General features: G+C 42.6%; 1 protein-coding gene across 4 annotated transcripts in view; it reads left to right on the forward strand.

Annotated features, from left to right (window-relative positions):
- The window catches only part of PPP6R1 (protein phosphatase 6 regulatory subunit 1), a 319,943-nt gene that overhangs the window by 124,614 nt on the left and 169,305 nt on the right, over nt 1–26,024 (forward strand). For all 4 annotated transcript variants that reach the window (XM_073602816.1, XM_073602818.1, XM_073602817.1 and 1 more), the window contains exons 8-9: nt 14,918–15,083; nt 21,009–21,161. In XM_073602816.1, coding sequence (XP_073458917.1) covers nt 14,918–15,083; nt 21,009–21,161 — 319 coding nt within the window. The remainder of the gene's footprint in view (nt 1–14,917; nt 15,084–21,008; nt 21,162–26,024) is intronic.

The raw sequence follows: 26,024 nt of genomic DNA on the forward strand, positions 1-26,024 counted from the left end.
AATGTCCATCTAGAAGTTTGTTAAAAGTTTTAGTGAGAATGGGAGAGAGTATTTCTGAGAATGTTTTATAGTATAAAGCCGAGTAGCCGTCTGGGCCTGGTCTTTTGTTAAGTTTTAGGTCTTTTATGGCGTTAGCAACTTCATCTATAGTTATAGGCTCATCCAAACTGCTTTTTTGATTCTGAGATAACTCCGGTAAGGTTATTTTTGAGAAGAAGGATTCAGCCTCTATAGGATTAAATTCATTGTTTGTCTTGTATAAAGTTGCGAGATGTGAGTGAAATTTATGGACTATTTTAACTGGATTACAAGTGTAAACATTTTTTGATAATTTCAAACGTATTGGTTTGAAAGATTTGTTAGTTGAATTTAATGCCCGAGCCAAATATGTACCTGGTTTGTTTGTATTCATGTAGAAATTGTGTTTGGAGCGTTTGAGGGATTTATCAACTGACTCAGTGAGAAATAGATCGTATTCCAATCTAGATTTTTCCAGATGAGATTTTGTACTCTGAGATGGATTATCTTGAAATGATATGTAGGCTGCATTAAAATTGAGTTCTAGTTTTTTTGCTAGATTTTTGCGTTCCCGTTTAAATAGTGCCATTTGTCTTTGTATTGTACCACGCAAGACAGGCTTATGAGCTTCCTCTTTCTTATTTTTTTACCAATTCTAACACCCGTGAAAGCAATACTGCGTTATAGTAGTTTTTGTAATCAGGCACCCCCAATCCTCCTTGCCGTTTATCCTTATTCAAAACTAAGTAACTTATCCTTGGCTTCTTTTTCTGCCAAATAAACCTTGACACTATGGTTTTTAATGATTTAAAATAGGCCTGTGGGAGAGAGATTGGTAACATTTGTATCTTATACAGGATCTTTGGCAAAATTACCATTTTAACCACTTCAATACCAGGCACTTAAGTCCCTTCCTGCCCAGGACAATTTTCTTCTTTCAGCGCTGTCGCGGTTTGAATGACAATTGCGCGGTCACCCTTTACCCAAACTAAATTTTTGTTATTTTCTTCCCACAAATAGAGCTTTCTTTTGGTGGTATTTGAAAACCACTGGGGTTTTTTATTTTTTGCTAAACCAACTAAAAAAGACCGAAATTTTTGAAAAAAAAAAAAAAAAAGTTTTTCTTAGTTTCAGTTTTAAAATTTTGTTTTCTCCTTTACTGATGGGCACTGATGAGTTGGCACTGATATGTAGAATTGATGGCACTGATATACAGCACTGATGGGCACCAGTAGGCGGCGTTTATAGGCGGCACTGATGGGCACTGATTGGCGGCACTGGCGGCACTGATGGGCACTGATTGGCGGCACTGATGGGCACTGATTGGCGGCACTGATGGGCACTGATTGGCGGCACTGATGGGCACTGATTGGCGGCACTGATGGGCACTGATTGGCGGCACTGATGGGCACTGATTGGCGGCACTGATGGGCGGCACTGATTGGCGTTACTGATGATGTTTTGACAGGTGTTACTGTAGGGCACTGATTGTTACTTTATTGATAGGGGATCCTGAGGGAGAACTGACTAGGTACCTTTTTGGCACATCTGATGGGGCTGTGCTGATAATCAATGTGCTGATTATCAGCACAGAACCCCCCCTCTGACGGGGAGAGCCGCGGATCGGCTCTCCCTGTCAGCGCGAACCGAGGAATGCCGTTTACCGGCACTTGATGGTTTACACGATGATCAGCTGTGATTGGTCACAGCTGATCACGTGGTAAGAAGCCTCTGACAGAGGCTTCTTATCACGATCGAAGATGTGGCGTGTCAGACTGACATGCCGCACTCGCGATCGCCTCACTCTGTGCCCTCGCGGGCGCACACCGGCATGTTATTCTGCTGGACGTCATATGATGCCCAGTCAGGATAACAGAACCACTTCCCGGCTGTCAATCTGCTATAGGCCAGGCGGGAAGTGGTTAATGATATTTATTTATTCCTATCCAGGAGAGATTTTCTTGTGCATTGTCCCTATGCCCAGTGCAATTTTTACTCCTCTGTATTTCAATTCTTTTTCCTTCCATGTAAATAGGAACTCTATTTTCAGGGCCAGCTCTTCCTGTTTCCTCACGTTGATGTTCAGAATTTCTGATTTAGAGGGATTCATTTTAATGTTTGAGATTTCTCCATAAGGCTCAATAGCTTCTTTTAGTTGGGTAATGTTATCCTAGGCCTATCTATATAAAACAAAATGTCATCTGCGTACGCAGCTATTTTGTGTTCTCCTATCTTAATTCCCCTTAAATCTGGGTTCTTTCTAATTCCTGCTAGGAGCGGTTCCAATGACAAAACAAATAAAGGGGACAGGGGGCACCCCTGTCTCGTTCAATTATGCATCTCAAAAGGTAGTAGTAATGTCCCATTGATCTTTACCCTGGCTGTGGGGTGGTTGTATAATGCCTTAATTCAATGGGTCATCCTTGGGCCTATTCCCATTGCCTCCAGAGTACTCATCATAAATCCCCAGTCTACCCTATCAAACTCCTTTTCAGCATTTATTGAGAGGAGTAGTCCTGGGGATCTACCTTCTTTCATTTTTTGAAGCAACAGTAATGTTCTTACCCCATTCTCTCCCCTCCCTCCCTGGGATGTATCCCACTTGGTCGGCATGCACCAAATCGTTCATTACCGCTTTCATCCTACTTGCCAACACTTTAGCAAATAGCCTTGTATCAGTATTTAGTAATGAAATAGGCCTATAACTTGAGCATATGGTGGCATCTTTTCCTTCCTTTGGGATAATAGTAATTTCGGCCGCTAACGCTTCCCTTCTCATTTCCTAACTTGTACCTATCCCATTCATATATGAGTATAGTCTAGGCACTAAGATTTCTTTAAACTTGTTATAATAGTTTTGCCTTCTGGACCTGGACTTTTTCCTGTTGCAGTTTTTTTTTAGGGCTCAACTAATCATCTTCTGTTATCGGTTCTTCAAGGGCCCCTAGTTTATCCTCTGGTATTACCTTTAATCTTGCATCTTTTAAGAAATCTTTTTGTTTTCTTTTTCACCCTTCTCTAATCCGGGGACCTGCTTTCCCTTTTGTTTTACTGAGTACAGTTCCCCATAGTATTTCTGGAATACGCCTGTTATTTCCTTTGTTGCATATACCATTTTCCCAGTACTATCCTGTATTTTCTCTATGTAATTTGCTGTTTTCTTCCTCTTTAACCACTTCAGCCCCAGAAGGTTTTACCCCCTTCCTGACCAGAGCACTTTTTACAATTTGGCACTACCTCGCTTTAATTTATTATTTTCTGGAATTTACACAGCTTTTAGTTTGACTGCCTATGTCATTTCTTAAGGTGCTAAAATGCCAGGGCAGTACACCCCCCCCCCCCCCCATTAACCCCATTTTAGAAAGTAGACACCCCAAGGAAATTGCTGAGAGGCATGTTGAGCCCATTGAATATTTTATTTTTTTGTACCAAGTGATTGAATAATGACAAAAGAAAATATTTTACAAAAAGTTGTCACTAAATGATATATTGCTCACACATGCCATGGTTATATGTGGAATTGCACCCCAGAATACATTCTGCTGATTCTCTTGAGTACGGGGATACCACATGTGTGGGACTTTTTGGGAGCCTAGCCCCGAAAACCAAGCACCGCCTTCAGGATTTCTAAGGGTGTAAATTTTTGATTTCACTTCTCACTACCTATCACAGTTTCAAAGGCCATAAAATGCCAAGATGGCACAAACCCCCCCAAATGACCCAATTTCGGAAAGTAGACACCCCAAGCTATTTGCTGAGAGGCATGGTGAGTATTTTGCAGCTCTCATTTGTTTTTGAAAATGAAGAGAGAAAAGAAAAATGTATTTTTTTTTTTTTTTTTTCAATTTTCAAAACTTTATGACAAAAAGCGAGGTCTGCAAAATACTCGCCATACCTCTCAGCAAATAGCTTGGGGTGTCTACTTTCCAAAATGGGGTCATTTGGAGGGGGTTTGTGCCATCTGGGCATTCCATGGCCTCTGAAACTATGATAGGCAGTGAGGAGTGAAATCAAAAATTTACACCCTTAGGAACCCTGAAGGTGGTGCTTGGTTTTCGGGTTCCCGTGCGCAGCTAGGCTCCCAAAAAGTCTCACACATGTGGTATCTCTGTACTCAGGAGAAGCAACAGTATATATTTTGGGGTATAATTTCACATATGCCCATAGCATGTTTGAGCAATATTTCATTTCGTGACAACTTTGTGCAAAAAAAAAAAAAAATTGTCTTTTTCCCCACAACTTGTGTCACAATATAAAATATTCCATGGACTCGACATGCCTCTCAGCAAATAGCTTGGGGTGTCTACTTTCCAAAATGGGTTCATTTGAGGGGGTTTTGAACTGTCCTGGCATTTTATGCACATCATTTAGAAGCTTATGTCACCCACTCTTCTAACCACTTGAAGACAAAGCCTTTTCTGACACTTTTTGTGTACATGAAAAAAAATTTTTTTTTTTTTTTTGCAAGAAAATTACTTTGAACCCCCAAACATTATATATTTTTTTTTAAAGCAAAGGCCCTACAGATTAAAATAGAGGGTGTTTCTTTTTTTTTTTTTTTTCACACAGTATTTGCGCAGCGATTTTTCAAACGCATTTTTTTTGGAAAAAACACTTTTTTTTTTTTTTTAATGTTAATGCAATAAAACACACTATATTGCCCAAATGTTTGATGAAATAAAAAAGATGATCTAAGGCCGAGTACATGGATACCGAACACGACATGCTTTAAAATTGCGCACAAACGTGCAGTGGCGACAAACTACATACATTTTTAAAAGCCTTTACAGGTTATCACTTTAGATTTATAGAGGAGGTCTACTGCTAAAATTACTTCCCTCGATTTGACCTTCGCGGTGATACCTCACATGCATGGTACAATTGTTTACATTTGACGCCAGACCGACGCTTGCGTTCGCCTTTGCGCGAGAGCAGGGGGGGACAGGGGTGCTTTTTTTTTCTTATTTTTTTTCTATCTTATTTTTAAACTGTTCCTTTCATATTTTTTTTTTTTTATCATTTTTATTGTTATCTCAGGGAATGTAAATATCCCCTATGATAGCAATAGGTAGTGACAGGTACTCTTTTTTTGAAAAAATTGGGTGTATTAGACCCTAGATCTCTCCTCTGCCCTCAAAGCATCTGACAACACCAAGATCGATGTGATAAAATGCTTTCCCAATTTCCCAATGGCGCTGTTTACATCCGGCGAAATCTAAGTCATGAAATGCTCGTAGCTTCCGGTTTCTTAGGCCGTAGAGATGATTGGAGCCATTACGGTCTCTGATCAGCTTTATAGTAAGCTGGCCGAATCACCGGCTGCATTCTCGGGTTCCCTGTTGGGACAGGAGAGCCAGAGAAAACCATGGAATACGGTGGGGGGGGGGGGTCATTCCCTCCCACTGCTTGTAAAAGCAGTCTAGAGGCTAATTAGCCGCATGAACATGAAAGCTGAAAAGAATGGCTGAAAAGAAAGATGATACCTAAACCTGCAGGCATCATTCTGGTATAACCACTCAAAGTCCAGCAACATACCAGTACATTGCTGGTCCTTGTTGGGCATATATTTAATCTTATTTATATGCTCTTTTTTTTTAACTGTGGTGGTGAAATCACCTCCTACAGCGCTGGAGTCACGGCTTTATGTATCGTGGGAGCAAATGCTGTTGCTGTCCAAGATGAATAAATCCGCGCTGCAACTGAATGGCGTACCTGCTAAGCAAATGATGGTTAACAATAAAATAAAGTAACATTACAATATAACAGTAAGACATACCACACCTGCAAAGCAAATACAAAAAAAAATAGTAAAAAATAAAACATTTTTTTAACGCAACCTGTGCCTAATATAAATATATAGATATATATATATATATAGATATATATCTATATATATATATATAGATATATATCTATATATATATATATCTCAAAGCATGGGGGCATCCACCCGCAAAAGGTAGGAGCAAATCGCTCCTCCGCCCCTGCTGCCCCCATGCTTCGGCATATATGCTCTTTTTTTTTTTTAAACTGTGGTGGTGAAATCACCTCCGACAGCGCTGGAGTCACGGCTTTATATATCGTGGGAGCAAACGCTGTTGCTGTCAAGATAAATAAATCCGCGCTGCAGCTGAATGGCGTACCTAAAAACAAAAAAATGGGTAACAATTAAACACAGTAGACGCTAGTATAGATCTGATCGGATCAGATATTGATCCGTTCAGATACTATACCACTAAGGGAGGTGTATGCTGCGTGCGTGGGTGTTAGTGGTACTGGCACTAACCTGACGCTGCCTGGGGCGACGCAGCCCCTATCTGACCCTAAAACCTAACTTATATCACCCGCTGGGCGATTAGGGGGTTAAACCTTTATTAGGTAATAAACAGCGGTTGCCCTGACACTATAAAAAAATAAACTAGCGTCACCCGTAACAGTTATACGGGGATCACTGGTGAAAGGGTTAACTAGGGGGCAATCAGGGGGTTAAAACCTTTACTAGGTAGTATATGGGGGTCCCTGACGCTATAAAACGCTGACGGCGAACCTAAATACTTGCCTAACTGGCGTCACCTGTGACTCTAATACAGCAATCAGATAAACGATCGCTTAGTGACACTGATGACGGGGGGTGATCATGGGGTTAAACCTTTATTAGGGGGGTACCCTAGACCTAAAGGGGCCTAACACTAACTGCCCTACCACTTATAACTGTCACAAAATGACACCAATGCAATAATCTGAAAAAAAAAACTGCTATTGGTGTCACTGTGACATGGGTTACAGGGGGGGGGTGATCGGGGGTGAAAAGTGTGCCTAGAGTGTTCTAGTGGAAGTGTAGTGTTGGTGCAAACTTGCTTGATGTCTTCTCTCCTCGGAAACCGGAACGAAAAGGCTTCACGAGGAGCGATGACATCACTTTCTCTGCTGCTGTTTACATTACAGCAGCAGAGGAAGATTCTCATTCGCCAGGAGCGATTGTGAGGGGGTGACCATGAATCACTGGCCTCCCCCTCACCTCGGATCGCTCCTGACGGTAATCCGACCGCCGCAGGCATCGAGGGACCTTGCCTAGCCCGTGAGCCAGGCAGGGACGTACAGGTAAGCCCTTATGCCTGCCCGTGCCATTGTGCCGGCGTACATTGGCGTGTGGCAGTCAGCAACTGGTTAACATATTGGCTGAATACTTCCCTGTCTTATTCCCCCATTGAAACCTCTCCTTTTTAATTCTATTAAATGTCTTTCTTGTTTCCTGTTCCGTCAACTGTTTTAGTTCCTCTCTTTTCAGGACAACAGTACAATATAGCTCTGCTTCGTTCCTTTTTTATGCTGCTGTTGTAGATCATACATTTCTTTTGTTAGGTCTTCTATTTTCCTGTTTCTCTCTTTTTTTTTTTTAAATGTACTATCTATCTTACGTTCCATACAGAAATTAAAATCTCCTGCTGTAATCACTCTTAACATCCATTAATTTTCCCAAAATTTTGTTTAGAAATTTTATTGGGCTTTTGTTGGGACAATAGATATTTGCTAGCGTACATTTTATGTCACATAGTTTTCCCCTCAGGAAAAGGTAGCGACCTTCAGGGTCTACCATCCTTTCCCCTAGGGAGAACCTGACTCCTCTGGCAAACCCAATAGCAACCCCTTTAGCCCTTTTTGTTGTAGTCTACGTAATACCATTTTGGGAATATTTTTTTAGTTTAATTTTATATTTGTTTCGTGGGAAATGTGTGTCTCTTATAGGAAAACCACCTCTACTGCATGTCTTTTGACCTCTCTTAGGATATTAGATCACTTTTAGATTAATTTAGCCCTCGCATGTTATACGTTAAAATTTTTAGTGATGTCATCTTTGCTCATAGTATTACCTTCTTTCTTTACCTCCTTCTTCCAGCTCTGCCACTGAGTCTGGTTGACTATATCCTTCTGTAAGGGTCACTTGCTTTAACGGCTGTACCATGAGCAAAGAGGAGTCAACAGGACCATGGGAGACCGTTTTTTTTTTTTTTTGTGAGAGGTTCCCTTTCTCCCCCCCCCCCCCCCCCACCTCCTTTTGGGGAATTTTGGTTGCCACATGACCATTGGAATCGAGGGCTATCACTCCTACCCTTCGATTCTCTCCCTGTGAGGTTGAGCTCTGTTTTCCCTGTCCGAGCTGATGCTCCCCTGCTAGAGGGTGCCCCCCCAGATCCCGCTCTCTCTCCCCTATAGTCTGTTTCATATTGTTTCTTTCTTTTCCCCTCGCCCCCCCCCCCCCTATAATAGTTCTTTTCTTTTCCCCCCTATACGTTCTCCTTTGTTTTTTTTTTTTGTTTTTTTTTCTTCGTTGATGCTTTCCCCTTATTTGGAGCCAGTTCCCATTGTTGTTCCTCTGTATTTATTATTCTCTTGCATTTCCCACCATCCTGGGATTTCTGGGATTGGGATGTCCTTAATGTTGCTGAGCGGTCTTCCTTTCGGCCTATTAGACAGGCCGGGAAGCCCCAAAAGTACTGAATATTGCAAGCCTTCATTTGTTCCAGTAAAGGTTTAAGTGTTGTTCTCCTTGCCAACGTTTCTGGTGCCAAATCCGGGAATACCTGTAAAGTAGTTTCTTCATATTTTGCTGGTTTTTTACTTTTTAATCCTTCCCAGATCTGTTCTTTGTCTTTATAATTATGAAATCTCGATCACGTCTCTCGGGATTTCCCCTGCCATATCCACTGGTTTACTAATTCTATGTATTCTTTCGAATTTTATTTTTTCATTTTGTTGTTTTTCTCAGCAATGGGCCAAATACTTTATCCATTTTATTTTGTAGCTCCTCTTCCTCTGATTCGGGTAAACCCCAGATTCTTAAAGTTTTCCTTCTATTGCGGTTTTCCTGATCTTCAATTTTATACATTATATTTCTCTGTTCCCTCTGTATCCTTTTCATCTCTTCTTTAAGCGCTATTATTTCCGCCGCTTGTGACTCCAGTTTACCCTCCGTTTCTTCTACTTTTTTAGTATTTGATTCAAATCCCCATGTAAAGTTGCCATATCTCCTTTTAAGGATTGTTCTAATCTTAGAAACATTTCTGCCATTTCACTTTTAGTTGGCAGCGATTGCAGTTCAGAGCCAGGACTGCGATCGCCCATTCTGAGCCCCGGTATAGCCGCCTCATGACTCCGGGACTTAAAAATCCTTTTAGCTTTCTCTCTTCTCCTTTCCCGATGAGATGACGGGCTATGGGGGTACTAATTGGACAGTGCCGCCCATGCGACTGTGCCGACCAATAAGAATACTCCTAAACTTACCTCCTGACTGGGTATGTTTAGGAGATTAAGCTCCGGGGATGTCTAAGCCTCGGAGCCGTGAGGCGGCTATACGTGGGCTCAGAACTGGCGATCGCCGCCATGCAGGTCATCAACAAGGGTTTTGCCACTAAGTTATGTTTTGCGAAGGGGTCAAATACTTATTTCTCTTATTAAAATGCAAATCAATGTATGTATTTGTTTTTATTTAAATGCGTTTTTCTGGATATTTTTTTTGTTCCATCTCTCACTGTTAAAATAAAGCTACCATTAAAATTAGACTGATCATTTCTTTGTCAGTGAGCAAACGCACAAAATCAGAAGGGGATCAAATACTTTTCTCTTTCGTTCATCGATGGACACAGCGCCTCCTTAATCTTGACCATTGGGTTATTTCACCCCCGCAGGAGTAGGACTAGGCAGAACAAAAATGTTTGGCAAAACAAGCCTCTAAGAAAGCTCATTGATCTGCCCTTTCAAGGCTACCGCCTGTTTTGGGGCTACCATGCATGACATGATTAAGGGTAGAGTACCTTCCTGCCTCAATCTAGGAAAGGAGCCTCGTTGCAGATGGAAGCCTGCCTTCCCAGCCCATAAGAAATTCTTCTGGGCTCCCAGGATTGCAGATAAAGAAAACAGATCTCTCAAGTCTTCCCCGGGAAGTTCCAAGCAATCTTGGTCTGGTTAGCCTAGAGCAGGCGTCTCCGGATTCACTGACAAGTCTCCTTAAGCTTTAAGGTCTGCCCTCACCCATTGCTGGGGAGGAGGGACATCTTTGCTGGTTTCCAGATTCATGGACCTCCTTTGTGAGCATCAAGGGGGTCCATGAGTTGAACCATTTGGGGGTACCAAATGTCCTGTGTTTCCTTGTGCGGGTAAAATTCCTGTAAAGGTTCGGGTGACGTCTGAACTACCCAAGGTCCCCTCTAGCCCCATCCAGGAAATTGGGTTGCCTGGGTCTGACTCTGGAGTCAGTGCTGACCAGGTTAGTAGTCTTTCTTCTCAAATGTCGGCCCCTTCAGCAGGTTCAGTTCCACAGGAAGTAACTAAGACTCGTAATCTCGTGGGTTCCTCTGGTAGACGCCGCAGTCATCCTAGTGCCAATGCGGGGCCAACACCTTCCTCTTCTGCGGTGCCTGCGAAGGACCGAGGGCGAAAGTCTTCTGGTCATTCTGGTGGCTGTAAACATCCCTTGGAAGCTACCTCTTAAAAAGGACTAGTTGTACCGAGGGCTGAGCTTCCATCCTGCTTTACAGTAATTCTTTTTAATGGCCTAGCCATTGAAAGCCAGGTACTGAGAGATAGAGGTCTGTCGGAATCAGTGATCCCTACTATGGTGACGGCGAGGATGTGGACTACTAGTAAGATATACCATCGTATGTGGAAAGCGTACATTTCTTGGTAGCTTTTCTTCAACGGAGCGTTAAACATAAGTTGGCCCTGAGTACCATCAAGGGCCAGGTGTCTGCCTTAGCAGTCTTCTTTTAGCAACCCCTAGCCACTCTCTTTAGTTCGTACCTTCATTCAAGGAGTACGGCATGTGGCTCCGCCTGTACGGTCCCTTTTACTGCCGTGGGATTTAAACTTGGTACTATAGGTTCTCCAGAAATCTTCATTCGAGAATATTCCGGATATTCCCTTACCTACGTTGTCTCAAAAGGTGGCATTCTTGCTGGCTATTATCTCAGTCCGCAGGGTTTTGGAGTTAGTGGCATTATCCTGTCGTAAGTCCCTATTTAGTACTCCATAGAGATAAAATGGTTCTTCGTCCCCGTCCGTAATTTATGCCCAAGGTTGGCTGACTTCCGGAGGTCAGACTCACTTTTTTTGCTTACACAGGGACCAAGGAAAGGGCTGGCTGCTTCCTCGGCTACTATCTCCAGATGGATCAGACAGATGGTGACTCAGGCCTATTCTATTAAGGGTAGGTTGCTACTTTCCCTGTCACGGCACATTCTACTCGGGGGCTTAGTACTTCTTGGGCCTTCCGTCATCAGGCGTCAATATTACAGGTTTGCAAGGAGGCCACTTGGTCGTCAATGCATACTTTCACCAAATTCTCTAAAGTAGATATTTTGGCATCTGCGGATGCTTCTTTTTGCCGCAAGATTTTGCAGACTGCTGTTTAAAGAGGGGTTCCCTCTTGAGGGTTTTTTTTTCCTTTAAAATGTTTTATTTCAGATGGGGATCCTGTGTCCTGGTTAGGGCTTTTGTGTTTAGCCTTGGGATTTTTTTTGCCTACCCCTCATTTTTTCTTTGGCACTGCTTTTGGACGTCCCAATGGTCAAGATTAGGGCGACACTGTGTCCATCGAACAAAAGAGAAAATGTACGCACCGTAAAATCCATTTCTCTGAGTTTGACGGGCACAGCACCCACCCCTCTATTGAGTTTTTGATACTTCTATTACTGCTTGCTACTAAACTGAATATCTAGAGCAGGGAGGGGGTTATATACTGAGGGAGAGCCCATGGGCGTAGCTAGGTGTTTTTTGTTCTGCCTAGTCCTACTCCTGAGGAGGCAATATAACCCAATGGTCAAGATTAAGTAGGCGCTGTGTCCGTCGATGAACTTTCTTGACTATTTAGTAAGTGCACATCATGTTAGAATTTTCTCTTCATGTTCCACCACTCGGTGTGGATTCTTGGCATACAATGTGCGACAGCTGATCTGCTAATCTAGTTCTATGCATCATCCCTGACACAAATTTCAAGCTGTTTTTTTTTATTGTATATTTTTTTAAATTTCCCAAAGAATGACATACAGAAAGTCATTGACAAATATGACATAACTAAAATACATCACATGTGGCACAGGAAAACTGAATTTTGACAAACTGCAGGATGAAAAAAAAACAAAACAAAAAAAAAAGAAAGAAACAAGCAAGGCAAAGCCTTTAACGTTATAAAAGTGGCAATCCAATAGAGCAGGCTTTGAATGCAGGGGGAAATCAACACATAACATTTACAGCTCCTTGGATTAACCTCGTAGAAAATTTCCTAGTATAGGTTAAGACAAATGAGGGAGTTGCCCCGAGGGGTATGTAACCTGAGGGAGGAAAATGGGAGAGATACACCATGGGAGATGGAAACAAGTCAGTTCAATGAAATACATAGAGATGGGGGGAGAGAAACAGTTATTCAGATATTAGAGGCAATGAGTCAGGGTTAAGCTTAGTGTTATCCCATCAGGCTGGTTTTATCTCGGTTGTTGGAGAGCTTGTCAGAATTTTCAATGCTGATAAGACCCCTTTCACACTGAGTCTCCCCAGGCGTCAGCAGTAAAGCAGCGCTATTTTTAGTGCTGTTTTTTAGAGGCGCTATTCAGCCGCTAGCGGTGCTACCCCATTGTTTTCAATGGGCAGGAGCGGTGTATTTCACTGCTCCTACACAGATGCAGAGAAGCTGCTGACAGGACTTTTTGTGAAGCCCTGCCAGCGCAGCGCCCCAGTGTGAAAGCTCCCGGCTTTCACACTGGGTTTGCAGTTGAGGCTTTTTTCAGGCGCTATTTTTAGCGCTGTAGCGCCTGAAAAACGCCTCCCGTGTGAAAGGGGTCTAACAGAAAAACTGAGCCACTAAAAAGACCCCAGACATGGGGAGAGATAAGTAAACACTACAGTCAAATTTCATGAATCGGTTTTACATCCACTTTAATTCCTGTCCCAAAGGCAAAACCGTAAATGAGAGGAAATCTCATGAAAGTTACAGAATAGTCAGGTTTACTAGAACTACTGTCCCTATTGGAAGGTGTCTCCTTTATTTGTGTTCTGGTGACATCACAAAATTTAGATTTTCTTAATTGTTCAGCATAGGAAACAGAGGAGTTCATATTCATGACTACTTGGGTTGTGCTGCTACCTTCATGTGAATAAACACTGGCCAAAAATGGCAAGAGTCCCCACCCATGCATAACCTCTCCCAGATTAGCTAACCCATAGTTTTTTAGCATTCCGTATGGTGATGGATCTTACAGGCAGTGATCTTCTAGGTACATGTGGCAGTATCCCCCCCCCCCCCCCAGGCAGTGTTCCTTGGGTGAGGGGGGCGATTTAGGCAGTTTTCTCCATGGGGAACGGAGTATGGCAGTGACTGACCTCATAAAGTGAGGTCCATCGTGGCAACGTCATCGCATGTGTCTTTACTTTTCCATTTTTACAGGTCTCAGGCACAAGTACACGTTTATGAAGTTCCTGAACTAGTCGCACCGCACTGCAAACGTCTTACTGATCCAGCAACATTCAGCTTTCAGCCCTGCTGCTACTTAGATATCAGGCACAGTAATAAGCGGGGCACTTGTGTACTGGGTTGACCCTCCCCTCAGCTGGGTGACTGCTTCCTTCTGGTTTTCATCAGCCTCTTAACCCTCGGCAAGCCATGGTCTTGCGATGACAAAGAGGTGGGGGAAGAGTGATGGGACGGACTTCCAAATCCCTCTATCGGGTAGGGAGGACCCCCTGAAAAGTTTGCCCTGCAGTGGTTCCCCAAAGAGTCAATTACCATTGAATCTCTGCCCTTACCTGGTATTTCCACTGATCCAGGGGCACAATCATCCACTTCCCTTTGTGTCAAAGAAGGACATTTTTAAAGCCATATATGGGTTGCCTGAGCAGCTCTCATGGGTTCTAGCTTGGTTGGAATGCAAACGTAGGCACTCTTTCCCTTTTGAGAGAGAATGCTGTTGGAGTAAAAGCCTTATGAGGAAGAGGAGGAGGCAGTTGAACATTAGCAATCCTCTGTGGACATGTAGTCCCAAGAGGAATCTCAGGGTCCAGGTCTCTCTCTGACACAGAAGATTAGGGTGGGCTTCCTGGCAGATGTGGCTCACACTAACCTAAAGTTACTGCTGCCTCAATCCTTTTTCTCTAAAGTCGCTGGTTTTGGGTCCTTTCCAGGGCACCCTCACCTACAGAAAGTGATGCGTGCTGCTTGGGTTCACCCTGAAAAGGAGTATTTACAGCCAAAGCAATTTGTTCACCAGTACCCAGTGAAAGTATAATTGTACAAAATGTTCTCTAGCTGTTAACCTAGCCATTTCCTGCATCCATAAGATCCTGACCGTCATGGTGGTTGAGAAGTCGGTTATTAGATTGGCTTCTCACGAATGGGAACGGCCATTGATGGATTGAAATTCACCTGGTCCCTGCTGAACTGGCCGAATTATCATCTATTTATGGCCAGCTTAAGGGTTTGGATGTCTGTGAATTTAGTCCTGAAATGCACAAAACTCTGCCCGCAGCACAGCCAAGAGGATAACACTACTGACTGGACAGTGGAAAACTGCGGCGCTCATCCCTCTGCTCACTGTTTATTCTATTCTATCACCATTTTCCTTGTCAGGATTTACATATAATCCACCTGATTGGCTCCTGGTGCTGAATTTCTCTCCCCCACTCCCAAGTGCTGCTGTACAGGGGATTGCAAGGATCTAAAATCAAGTCAATTTGCAGGTACTTAGACTGGTTACATAAAAAAATAAAACTATATAATTTCATATCTGCATGGAGTTCATGTTTAAAGCTGCAAAGTTTTGATTTTCAGGGTTCCTATGCTGTTTTTTTTTTTTGTTTTTTTTTAACTTGTGTATTTTCTCTTGACTCTTGTGTGTCCTTGGTTCTTTTGCAGAGCTGAGCTGGGTGGATTAACTGCCTTCTACTGTACTCTGGAAGGGCTTGAGATGGATGCCGCTGGATTAGATGGATCCTCCAATACCCAGGCCAGTTTAGGCACACTTATGGCTATTAAACAGCGTTTATCAGAATTTCATCAACTTCTTATTGATCCACCTAAGGTACACTATTTTGCTTGTAACTGTGACATATGTGGTGTTCGAGATTAAAAATATCAGTGATAATTTATTACTAGTGTGATTCTGTTAATCTTTTAGAACGGGAAAGGATTAGTATCCTTTTTCTATGGCTGCCTAGGCTCTTGTTGGTTAGATTTGTGTTAACTACTACAGGAAGTAAAAGCCTTCTTAAAGCGGTTGTAAACCACTGGACGTTTTGTATACTAGCACATTATGTTAAACTTGCCTTAAAACAAAGCCCTCCCACGCCAAGAAGTCAGATCTGGAGGCTGCTTATATCTTCACCCGTCTTGCTTCCGGGTTCGTGGACTACGGCTCTGTGGCTGGCCGGAGCCGCGATGACGTCACTCCCGCGCAAGCCAGTCACGGCACGGAGCTCCTGAAGAAACAGCACGGGTAGAAGTACATCTTCTCCAGCACACCATGGATCAGCAAACAAGATTGTCCAAAAAAGGTTTTTAATCGAAAACGGTCACATCACAAGGGAGGTGCAACGTTTCGGGGCCGCGCAGGACCCCTTCGTCAGGCAAGTGACAAAGGGGTCCTGCGCGGCCCTGAAATGTTGCACCTCCCTTGTGATGTGACCGTTTTCGATTAAAAACCTTTTTTGGACAATCTTGTTTGCTGATCCATGGTGTGCTGGCAAAGATGTACTTCTGTTTGATGCTTCCAGAACCCAACTGGTAATCGTTACAGCATCCATTAATGTTCTATTGCCATTTGTCCGGGAACGTGTGCGACTGGAATATCGAATGTAAACAGCACGGGTGGCCATTGCTTCAGAGCACATGCGTCAGTGATGTCGCTGGCTGCATGTACACTAAGTATCTCGGTGCGCGATTAGGAGATATATACATTACCTATAGGTGAAAAGTCATGCATGGAAGATAACTTTCACTTTAATAGGGGTACTGACAACAATTGGAAAATAAATAAAATGTGACGGGAATTTAACCCTTTCCTACAATTAAAGTCTCCTGAAACAGCTGTGAGGCCAGGGTTGCATCATTAGTGCCTCACGTTTAAAAATAGTAATTGTAAATAAAAACAAAATTGTTTTTCTAATGAATGAATAAGATTTATTCCCATCAGCCTTGGAGAGCTGTATGCTGATGTGTTTTTTAATGAAACTGGGGAAATATCCATTTTAAAAGAACTTTAACCACTGTTACCATAGACCCTCTGATCATCAGTTGTGTAGAACAGGCATCTGTGGCATTACATTTCCCTGTAAATGGCCTATTGAAAGCCTCATGTTTTCTCTCGGGTTTTATGACAATCTGTTTACTATCACAAAACCTGAAGGGACATTGGTCCTATCATTTACCCCAAGGCCCTGAATGTTTGTCAACCCTAAAAATTCCAGGCTGAATCAACAATCTGTCATTGCTAACTCCACCAGGGGGATTCCTGGCTTTAGTGGACATAAATGTACCCATAAATGTACCCATCTTTCTGACTCGCCAACACTTTCTGCGTTTCGCAGACCATTGGCAGATTTTTTCAGCTGGCAGCATCTGCACCTGAAAGAATGATCCCTCTGCACGAAGGTGTTCCAGGACCTTTGTTGCAGGTGGGGGATACCGGACCCTGATCTTTACCTTTCCTCCCCTGAAGATTCTTCCTCCTCTGCTCCACAGGATCAAATTGGAGGGCATTTTGGTGATCCTTATGATGAAATGATGCCAGTGTAGGGGCACAGCCCCTGTACCTTGTTTGAGTCAAGCTGACTGGCTTGGTAAGTGGGGAGTTTAGTTGTCCTCCTGCAGTGTTCCTTGGTGCCTAGTATGCTGCTCCAAATTCCTTTTGGGTTGTTTTGATGAAGCATGGCTGCAACACTTTAACTGGTGTTTTAGGCATAGGAGCACCAGTGTATTTCAAAATTTGTGCCATTTTTGGTGCAGGGAATACTGAGCATGGCTTGTTAGATGAATCCTCTCAGGAAATCTTTCAAGGTCTCAGGCTGTCTCCGACACAGAAGACCACTGTGGACCTTCTGGCAGACATGTTTCAAATTAATTTGAAGTTGCCACTTCCAGAGTCCTCTTCTCCCAAAGTTACTGGATTTCATTCTTATCAGCCACCCAAACCTCCCAAATCTTCTCCCGTAGACCCTGGTTTGCAAGAAGTGATGCAAGTCAATTGGGCTCACCCCCGGAGAAGGTTTATGCACAGCTGAAATGTTTTGCTCAGCAAATTCTACAAGAAATTAAGTTCTTGGCAGAGGAGCAGAGGAGCAGAAGTTGCTGATCCAACATCCTGAAACTTTGTGCATTTCAGCCGACTCTCCTATACTGTTCTACCAGCCTTTGGGTGCTCCTTGTCTGAGTGCATTTGGACATGGTTGTGGCATGAAGTTGTTCTGCTCAGTAAGAAGTGGACAAAATCTGGTTTTGGGAAGAACTTCACTTTCCAAACCCTCTCTGCTCTGCACATTCCCCGTTTTGAAAATTGTCAGCTGGCCATTCCCAGCAATCAACAGCTGAATAAGGGATATTGGGCCTTTCACCCAAAGGTTTTTGCAGAGATTTGTCTGCGATGGGGGACAGCAGATGTGGATTTCTTGCCATCCAGATTGAACAACAAGCCAGACAGGTTTGAATCACAGACCAGGGATTGTCAGGTGTTTGGTGGTTGCCTAATTGAGATCAATTTACCCGATCCATGCCTTCCCTCCACTGCAGCTTATTTCTTGCCTGTTTTATAGAATTGGGCTCGGTTTACATATATGCTAATTGGATGTGTTTTTAATTCGCATAACGTGAACTGGCAGCCTTCTCAAAGCAGCCGTTTCACACTTGTGGGACGGTCGCTGTGTGGTTTTAAAGAGTACTGTGCAATTTTGGGTTTGGTTCAGGTGCGATTTCAGGTAAAAATTTGACATTATATTTGCCTTTGACATTCTAAAAATTGTGTCGTGCTGTTTCGATCATATAAATAATATACTTAAAATGTGACCATTAAAAGTAGTTATACTTGTGGAGTAAGTCTCCGCAGTGTAAGTGCTAAAGATATCTCAAAGTACTAAAGATACATATACATTGTATAAATGCCACTATGACAAGTGTAAAAAGTAAAGTGATATTACCACAATAAAACAAATGAAAAAATGTAAATGAAAACAAATCTGGTATTCAGACACAAAACATCTTTGGAGGGCAAAGTCCAAAATATAACTAGCAGGTATGTCTGTAATTGGCAAAGTCCAATGATGAAATTGATGATCAAAAACACACTTGAACAGGCATTCATCAGACATTGACACCCCAAAAGAACTAATATAGTGAATTAGCCACCACCAATGAACAGAGGGAGGCTTACCAGATGTCGATGACTTGGAGAGGCTTATACCACCCAAGTCATATAAGCTTTAAAATCAGCTGGCTTGAGGGATACATCTGGCTGAACAGGCACAACGGATCTTGAGTCAAACCATCACCTCGGCACAAACTTTCTCAGACACCAGCATAAGGATAACATTCAGACATCAACATGAAGATAGTATTCCAATAGGAGCCAGAAACTCAGTATTCATAAACCATGGAAAAATAGATGGAAAGGAAATGCATAGCATGATAACGTTTAACAAAAAGGGTTTATTAAATAAGAGTGTGAACTCACATGTTGAAAGGTCATCACAGGCTAAGAATAGGTACATGAGCAAGAGCGATATATGAAAGTGGGTCCACCCGACGCGTTTCCACTAAAAAGCCGTCATCTTGGGTCTTTTTTAGCAGAAACGCATCAGTAGAACCCACTTTCATATACCTCGTAGGGTCTCGGAGAAGGCTTTGCTTTAAGTGATTGTAAAGTCTTGTGTTTTTTTTTTTTTTTTTTTTTTTTCTTAAATAACAAACATGTTATACTTACCTGCCCTGTGCTGTGGTTTTGCACCATGCAGCTCTGATCCTCCTGTTCTCCGGGTTCCTCTTCTGTGCTCCTGGCTCCTCCCTCCTGTAGAGTGCCCCCACAGCAAGCAGCTTGCTACGGGGGCACCTGAGCCACAGCTCCCTGTGTCCATTCAGACACGGAGCTGCGACCCACCCCCCTGATTGGCTGACTGATTTTGATTGACAGCAACGGGAACCAATCCCCAATGAGTGCCTGGCAGCTTAGACACTCCTGCAACATCGCTGGAACTAGATGGGGCTCAGGTAAGTATTAGGGGGGCTGCTGCACACAGAAGGTTTTGTTATCGTAAGTCCTCATACACACGGACGTTTTAAAAAACGGGCTGTAAAGCTAGTAACAAAGCCTGGAAAAAAAGCAGCGTTAACGCGATTTTATTAGCGTTCTGATTTGGTGTGAAAGCGCGTTTAATGTCGTTTGTAAGCATTAACGCTAAGGTGCGGTTTTTAAGAAAAAACATCCCTCTGCTATTTTCCACTCCCAAATTACCCACATAAACATTTTTACAGCTTAAAAACTCTGACGCTAAAAAAACGTCGGTATAGCGCTAATGCACGTTTTTGAGCTTTTTTCAGTGTCGGCGTCAAAACAGCTCTAGCGTTGGAGCCTCAGAACGCACTGGTCCTTGTTTTTTTTTTTTTTGGAGCTTAGAAACGACCATGCCTGTTGAGGCCCATACACACGATCAGACTTTTTGACAACAAACATGCAAATTAGCTGTTTTAAGGCAACATCCAACCGTGTGTATGCTCCATCGGACAAACGTTTTCGGTTTTCATCGGACAAATGTTGGCTGTGCGAACAGACAAACTTGGCGGCAACAAAAGTCCTACGTCGGTAAGTTCCGATCGTGTGTACACAAAACCATTGGCCTTTAGTACAAAGTACAAACACGCCTGCTCACAACCAATGCAAGAGATCAGACAACAATACAGAAGTTGACCAAAGGGTGGCGTCAGAGAATTGAACGTCCTCTTTTGAAGTGTCATCAGTACGTTGAAACATCACTCCGTTCGTGTTTGTTGCCTAAAAAGTCCTGCCGTGTGTATGCAATACAAGTGCAAGGCCAACACCCTTTGGACAGAAATCCACGGAAAAGTTTGTTTAAAGTCTGATTGTGTGTACGAGACTTTACAGCTCAAAAACGCCACGGTGTGTATGAGCCCATTGAATAACATGCAGTGGCGTTCTTAAGCAGCAAAAAAAGCTCAAAAAAGCCGCTGTTAAAATGTTCGTGTGTATGAGGCCTTATTCATAGAATGCATTAAGATAACCTTCTACCTTTTACAACCACTTTAACTTTCAAAGACCCTCTCCTGGTCTGCGCCAAGTAGTTGTAAAGTAGTTTTGAAGCCTAATTCCTCTTTTTTGCATAAGAGGTTTTCCTGAATCTGCTCAGCTTGCCATATATTTGTCTTAATCCTAAGCATCTGGTGGTGGAAGTGCATCACTGTTTTAATGATGATCAAGCTATTTGCATGCATCTGCGGTCTATACTTTGTTTCAGCAGTCTGAATTCCAGTTTGTTCTGTTTGAAGGTCCTCGCAAGGCTGCTTCTTGATCCATAATTTCTGAGTTCTTCCTTTGCCTGGCAAGGCCCATTCCACCATGAGTGGCTGTGCATCTTGGGCTGCTCTTTTCCGCACACATTTACGAAGTTCTACCAGATAAATATTCACTCCTCTGCAGATGCCAGTTTTAGGTGAAGGTCTTGCATGTAGCTTTTTAGTGGGGTTCCCCCTATTCTTTGTGGGTTTGGGGCATGTTGCCCTTGATGTTTGTTGCTCATCCCTCATGTTCAGTCATTTGGGACTATATAAAATACCAATTGCAGATAAAACCATGCATTTGGAAATTGATTTTCTTGTCCCAGCACAGCATAGACTTTATAAATTAGCATAGAAAATCATTCTTACCATGCCTTAGTAAAAGTATACCCACAATATATTTGTGTGAGTGTAAACCACTTAACATTTTTTTAAATTTTTTCCTTTCTAGAAACAAAGTTTACTTACAACTTGGGGTGTTCTTGATCCACCCTTAGGGAATACTCGTCTCCATGTAGTGAAATTGCTTGCAAGCACAATTAATGCGAACAACAGGGCTTTAAATCAGGAACTTATAAAACTTGATTCCATCAACACCATGCTGGTAAGTATGACTTTTCTTCTGCAAGTACGTTATTTTAAAGATAACTTACACAATTTCATTATATGTAGATAATTTTAATTACAGACTAGCAATGTGTGTGAATTTGTTGAAATACGGAAGGGCGCCTAACTGCAGTGGTGGAGAGCACAGACGTGTGAATTGGTACAGTGGTTGTAAGCACTGAGGCATGTATTGGTGCAGTGACCAGTAAATGGGGGGGGAATGTGGTAGAGATGTGCGAGCAGGAGCGTGGAGTGGTCAGGGGCAATGGTAACAATGGTTGGTGTGTCGTGTGGTCCAGGGGGTAGAACAATGGGCATCAGCTGTGATGGAGAGCGCAGGGGGTTGATATAAAGGCGCAGTGGTGGGGAAGTTTATATCAAGGTGAGGAGGGTGCATTCACAGGGGTGAAGGGAGTGTTTTGGTAGTGTCAGCTGTACTCCAGATGTGGTATGAGCTGCCAGGCCAAAGATTACAGTGCCTATGTAAGCCAGAGCAGAGTGTTGGGAGTTGGAATGAGCTGATGGGCCAAAATCGGTATTGCAACATAGACTTATCTGCTGTAGGAACCATTCAGTTGCTTCCTACTGTGTATGGCTGTTGTGGATAGTGCCTGTCTTCATTTAAATGTCTGTGCCACAGTGCATGCATAATAGCAATGCCATGTTATTACTTGCTGCTACTGTGAGGGGTGAGGTTTTGGTGCCCTTTTGGTTTATCCAAAAGACTCTACTCTACCTCAGAGTAGGGCTGGATTAGGGCAATTTTCTCAGTCGATTCACGATTCAAATTTTTTTTTTTTTTTTTTTGGACACCGCGCCAGTCCTGAGGAACTGCGGGCAGGAGTTTTTAGGCGAGGCCGCAGCTTCGGCCTAGTCCGCGGCGTCCGGCCTCGCGGACTAGGCTGAAGCTGTGGTCTCGCCTAAAAACTCCTGCCCACAGCTCCTCAGGACCGGCGCGGTGAAAAAAAAAAAATAAAAAAAAAATGCATTTGCTTAAATTTTGAATCGATTTGACCTCTCAACTCGATTCAAGATTTAAATCGATTTTTTTCCCCAGCCCTACCTCAGAGTGGACCTGGCATTTAGTGACAGTGCTGCTGCTGTCTAACCTGCAATGCTCTTTGCAGATACCAGCTATTGGCTCTCAGCACAGAATGTCCTCATCACTGCTTATTTGTGGCTTTTACATGTCACTTGGGCTACTGAAAAAAGGTTATTGATGATAGACGACCTGCCGTGCTGGGTGCATATTGCTAGTATGTGCCATCATTGCTGGAGATAGGAAGAGAGCAGAACTGTCACTAAAGGCTAGGTCTGGGTTCTGCTTCCAACGCATGCACAATAGAGCACCTTACATTTCTAAAGATCAGTCTCCTGGTCCCTTATAAATAATGACTTTCTACTACACACACATGCAGGCAGTGGGAAGTAGAAGACACAGCGGCCTCATGTAAACATTGTGGCAGAACACAGATGAATATGGTGATAGTAAATCTGTGTCCCATTGCAAAGATTTCCCTTCACTTCTTGTTCCATAGCCAAACAGGAAGTGAGGAAATCCCTGAAAATTAAGGTAATTCCTTGGGGACCACTAGGTCACCAGAACTAGTATCCTGGAAGATACTAGTTCTGCTTTGAAAAATTTCCCCCCTATTACTTTTCTGGCGACAACCCAAAATGTGGGATTTTCCTTTAGTTTGACTTTCTATTTGTCCTGCCTACCATTATCATTGAGAGGGTGAATCTACCCAACAAGGACACAGACAGCAATAAAAACTGACAAGCGTTCTAATCCCTCTCCATTCTGTCCAAAACGTTATACTTTTATTTATAAGGCTATTATACTTATATGTGTTTTTCAACATATTGTGTGATTTTTAACAGTAAAGGTCTTATTAAAGCCTGAGCTGCTTTACACCAATTGCCTAATGGGCACTTTTACCCCCTTACTGCCCAGACCAATTTTCAGATTTCAGCTCTGTCGCGCTTTGACAATTGCATGGTTGTGAAGGGTTAGTGTGTGGGTGTGGCGCTGTCCTAATTCATAGAATACTTGGTAGATCGTGTGTAGCCAAATCCCATATGTAAAGTCGCATATAAATTATAGACCAAAATTGTAAATAAAAAATTCAACGAAAATAAAACCAAACATAAAACAGCAAAGTGACCCCCTTTGGAGTGTATAGGTGTAACGTTGTCCTAGTTTAAAAAATACTTTATAAGTTGTGTGTAGCCAAATCCCACATGTAAAGTCACATGTAAATTATAAACAAAATATAAACAAAATCGCATATAGCAAATTTAACGGCTAGGGGATGAAATCAAAAAATGACTTTAGCCAAAAACTATTCCATCCGCATAAAAACCCCATATAGTGATTGATTTAAAAGTCTTTTGACAAACATAACATTGCTGAATAATTACATAGGTTAAATCGTGACTAGTGCTCAGTGCAACTTAAGTGAAAAACTTGACATCTTTGTAAAACAAGGCAGGTATTTGTATTAATCTTGGTGACCAGGTGCTCGTGTCTTGTGATCATGCGGACACTCACCAGCTTCTTTAACCCCTGCGGGGGTAATGCGCAGTCAGTGTATGCCACTGTGCGGCAATCCACAGGCTGATTCTGGGTCACGGTGACGTTTTAGGCATAAGAGAAGAAAGAGGAGATTCCATAGAGTAAAACCATAAAACACTCTTTATTGAATGCAGATGACAGAATGGTACTCACATTTAAGCAGTTTATAATAGGCAACCAAATGTCATCAAAACAGGAGAGCATCAGATTTAAGTTGGTGATTCTCTGGGAGATGATGCAAAAGCGTCAAAATAGGCCACACCCTACGCGTTTCGTCATAGGGATTCAATAAAGAGTGTTTTATGGTTTTACGCTATGGAATCTCCTCTTTCTTCTCTTATGCCTAAAACGTCACCGTGACCCGGAAACAGCCTGTGGATTGCCGCAGAGTGGCATACACTGTGACTACGCATTACCCCCGCAGGGGTTAAAGAAGCTGCCTAAAACGTCACCGTGACCCAGAAACAGCCTGTGGATTGCCGCACAGTGGCCTACACTGTGACTGCGCATTACCCCCGCAGGTGTTAAAGAAGCTGGTGAGTGTCCGCATGATCACAAGACACGAGCACCTGGTCACCAAGATTAATACAAATACCTGCCTTGTTTTACAAAGATGTCAAGTTTTTCACTTAAGTTGCACTGAGTACTAGTCACGATTTAACCTATGTAATTATTCAGCAATGTTATGTTTGTCAAAAGACTTTTAAATCAATCACTATAGGGGGTTTTTATGCGGATGGAATAGTTTTGGCTAAAGTCATTTTTTGATTTCATCCCCTGTTCCCCTTCCCCCTCCCCCAATTCAAAGGGGGCCAACCTAGCCGTTAAATTTGCTATATGCGATTTTGTTTATATTTTGTTTATAATTTACATGTGGGATTTGGCTACACACGACTTATAAAGTATTTTTTAAACTAGGACAACATTACACCTACACACTCCAAAGGGGGTCACTTTGCTGTTTTATGTTTGGTTTTATTTTCATTTAATATTTTATATACAATTTTGGTCTATACTTTATATGCGACTTTACATATGGGATTTGTCTACACACGATCTACCAAGTATTCTATGAATTAGGACAGCGCCACACCCACACACTAACCCTTCACTTAATTGCATGGTTGTGCAGCACTGTACCCAAATTACATTTTTATCTTTTTTTTCACACAAATAGAGCTTTCTTTTGGTGGTATTTAATCACCACTGGGTTTTTTATTTTTTGCTAAATAAACGAAAAAAGACTGAATTTTGGGGGAAAAATAGCATTTTTCATAGTTTGTTATGAAATTTTGCGAACAGGTAATTTTTCTCCTTCACTGATGTGCGCTGATGAGGCTTCACTGATAGGTGGCACTGCTGGGACTACACTGATAATCAGTGTAGATGCCCCTTTCACACTGACAGAGTGAGGAAAGGAATGCCGATAACCGGCTTGCGTTTACATCGTGATCAGCTGTCATTGGACACAGCTGATCACGTGGTAATGGGCTTCTAATAGGACACAGCTGATCACAGATCAGGGTAAAGAGCCAGAGGACAAGGCGATAGAGCGCACCACCTGTGATCATTGAAGGATGTCTTTTGACGCCCTCCCAGGACTGGTCGGGAGGGCAGTAGCCCTCATTCGGCTATAACGCAGTTGGCAAGTTGTTAAACACATTTCTGGGATCTCAGACATAACATAGCAGCTGATATGAAAGTTTCTAAAACCATATGGAAATCACATACTATATAACAGTAGAACTAAACTAAGGACAGGGGAAGGAAGTTAAGTTCAAAGCAGCACAAGAATTAGAGCCTCAAGGATATAGTACCAAGCAAAAAAAGGGGACAATCAAAAAATTCTAAAAATTACAAAAGTTTATTGCAAAATTGAGTAAAAATAAGCCAATACAAAAAAGCAGACACCTGCACCAAACATCATCTAAAAAGACAACGTTGCCTGAAGCGTCTAGACACCATCCACATATACTCCACACATGCACATCACATTGGCAAAATGCTGGTATAAAATGAGAAAAGGGGGGGGGGCACATGATGTAACACCTAATGAAGAGTCATGGACTCTGCAATAAATGGAACTGATTGTGAGCATCATTGTGCAATGGAAAAAACAGTCCAGCAGTTGTAAGTCAGAATCAGGATTAGATCCCTCAGAATAAACCCTATAATTGCCAAGCTAGTCAATGCGATGAAATGGGTGCCATCAGGCAGCAACCAGAGGGAGCTGTGGAATCCAAGCTGGTAGTAGCTGACTATAATCAGCAATATAGCAGTCAG

Source organism: Aquarana catesbeiana, linkage group LG10 (genome assembly GCF_042186555.1).
Source record: "Aquarana catesbeiana isolate 2022-GZ linkage group LG10, ASM4218655v1, whole genome shotgun sequence".
NCBI lineage: Eukaryota > Metazoa > Chordata > Amphibia > Anura > Ranidae > Aquarana > Aquarana catesbeiana.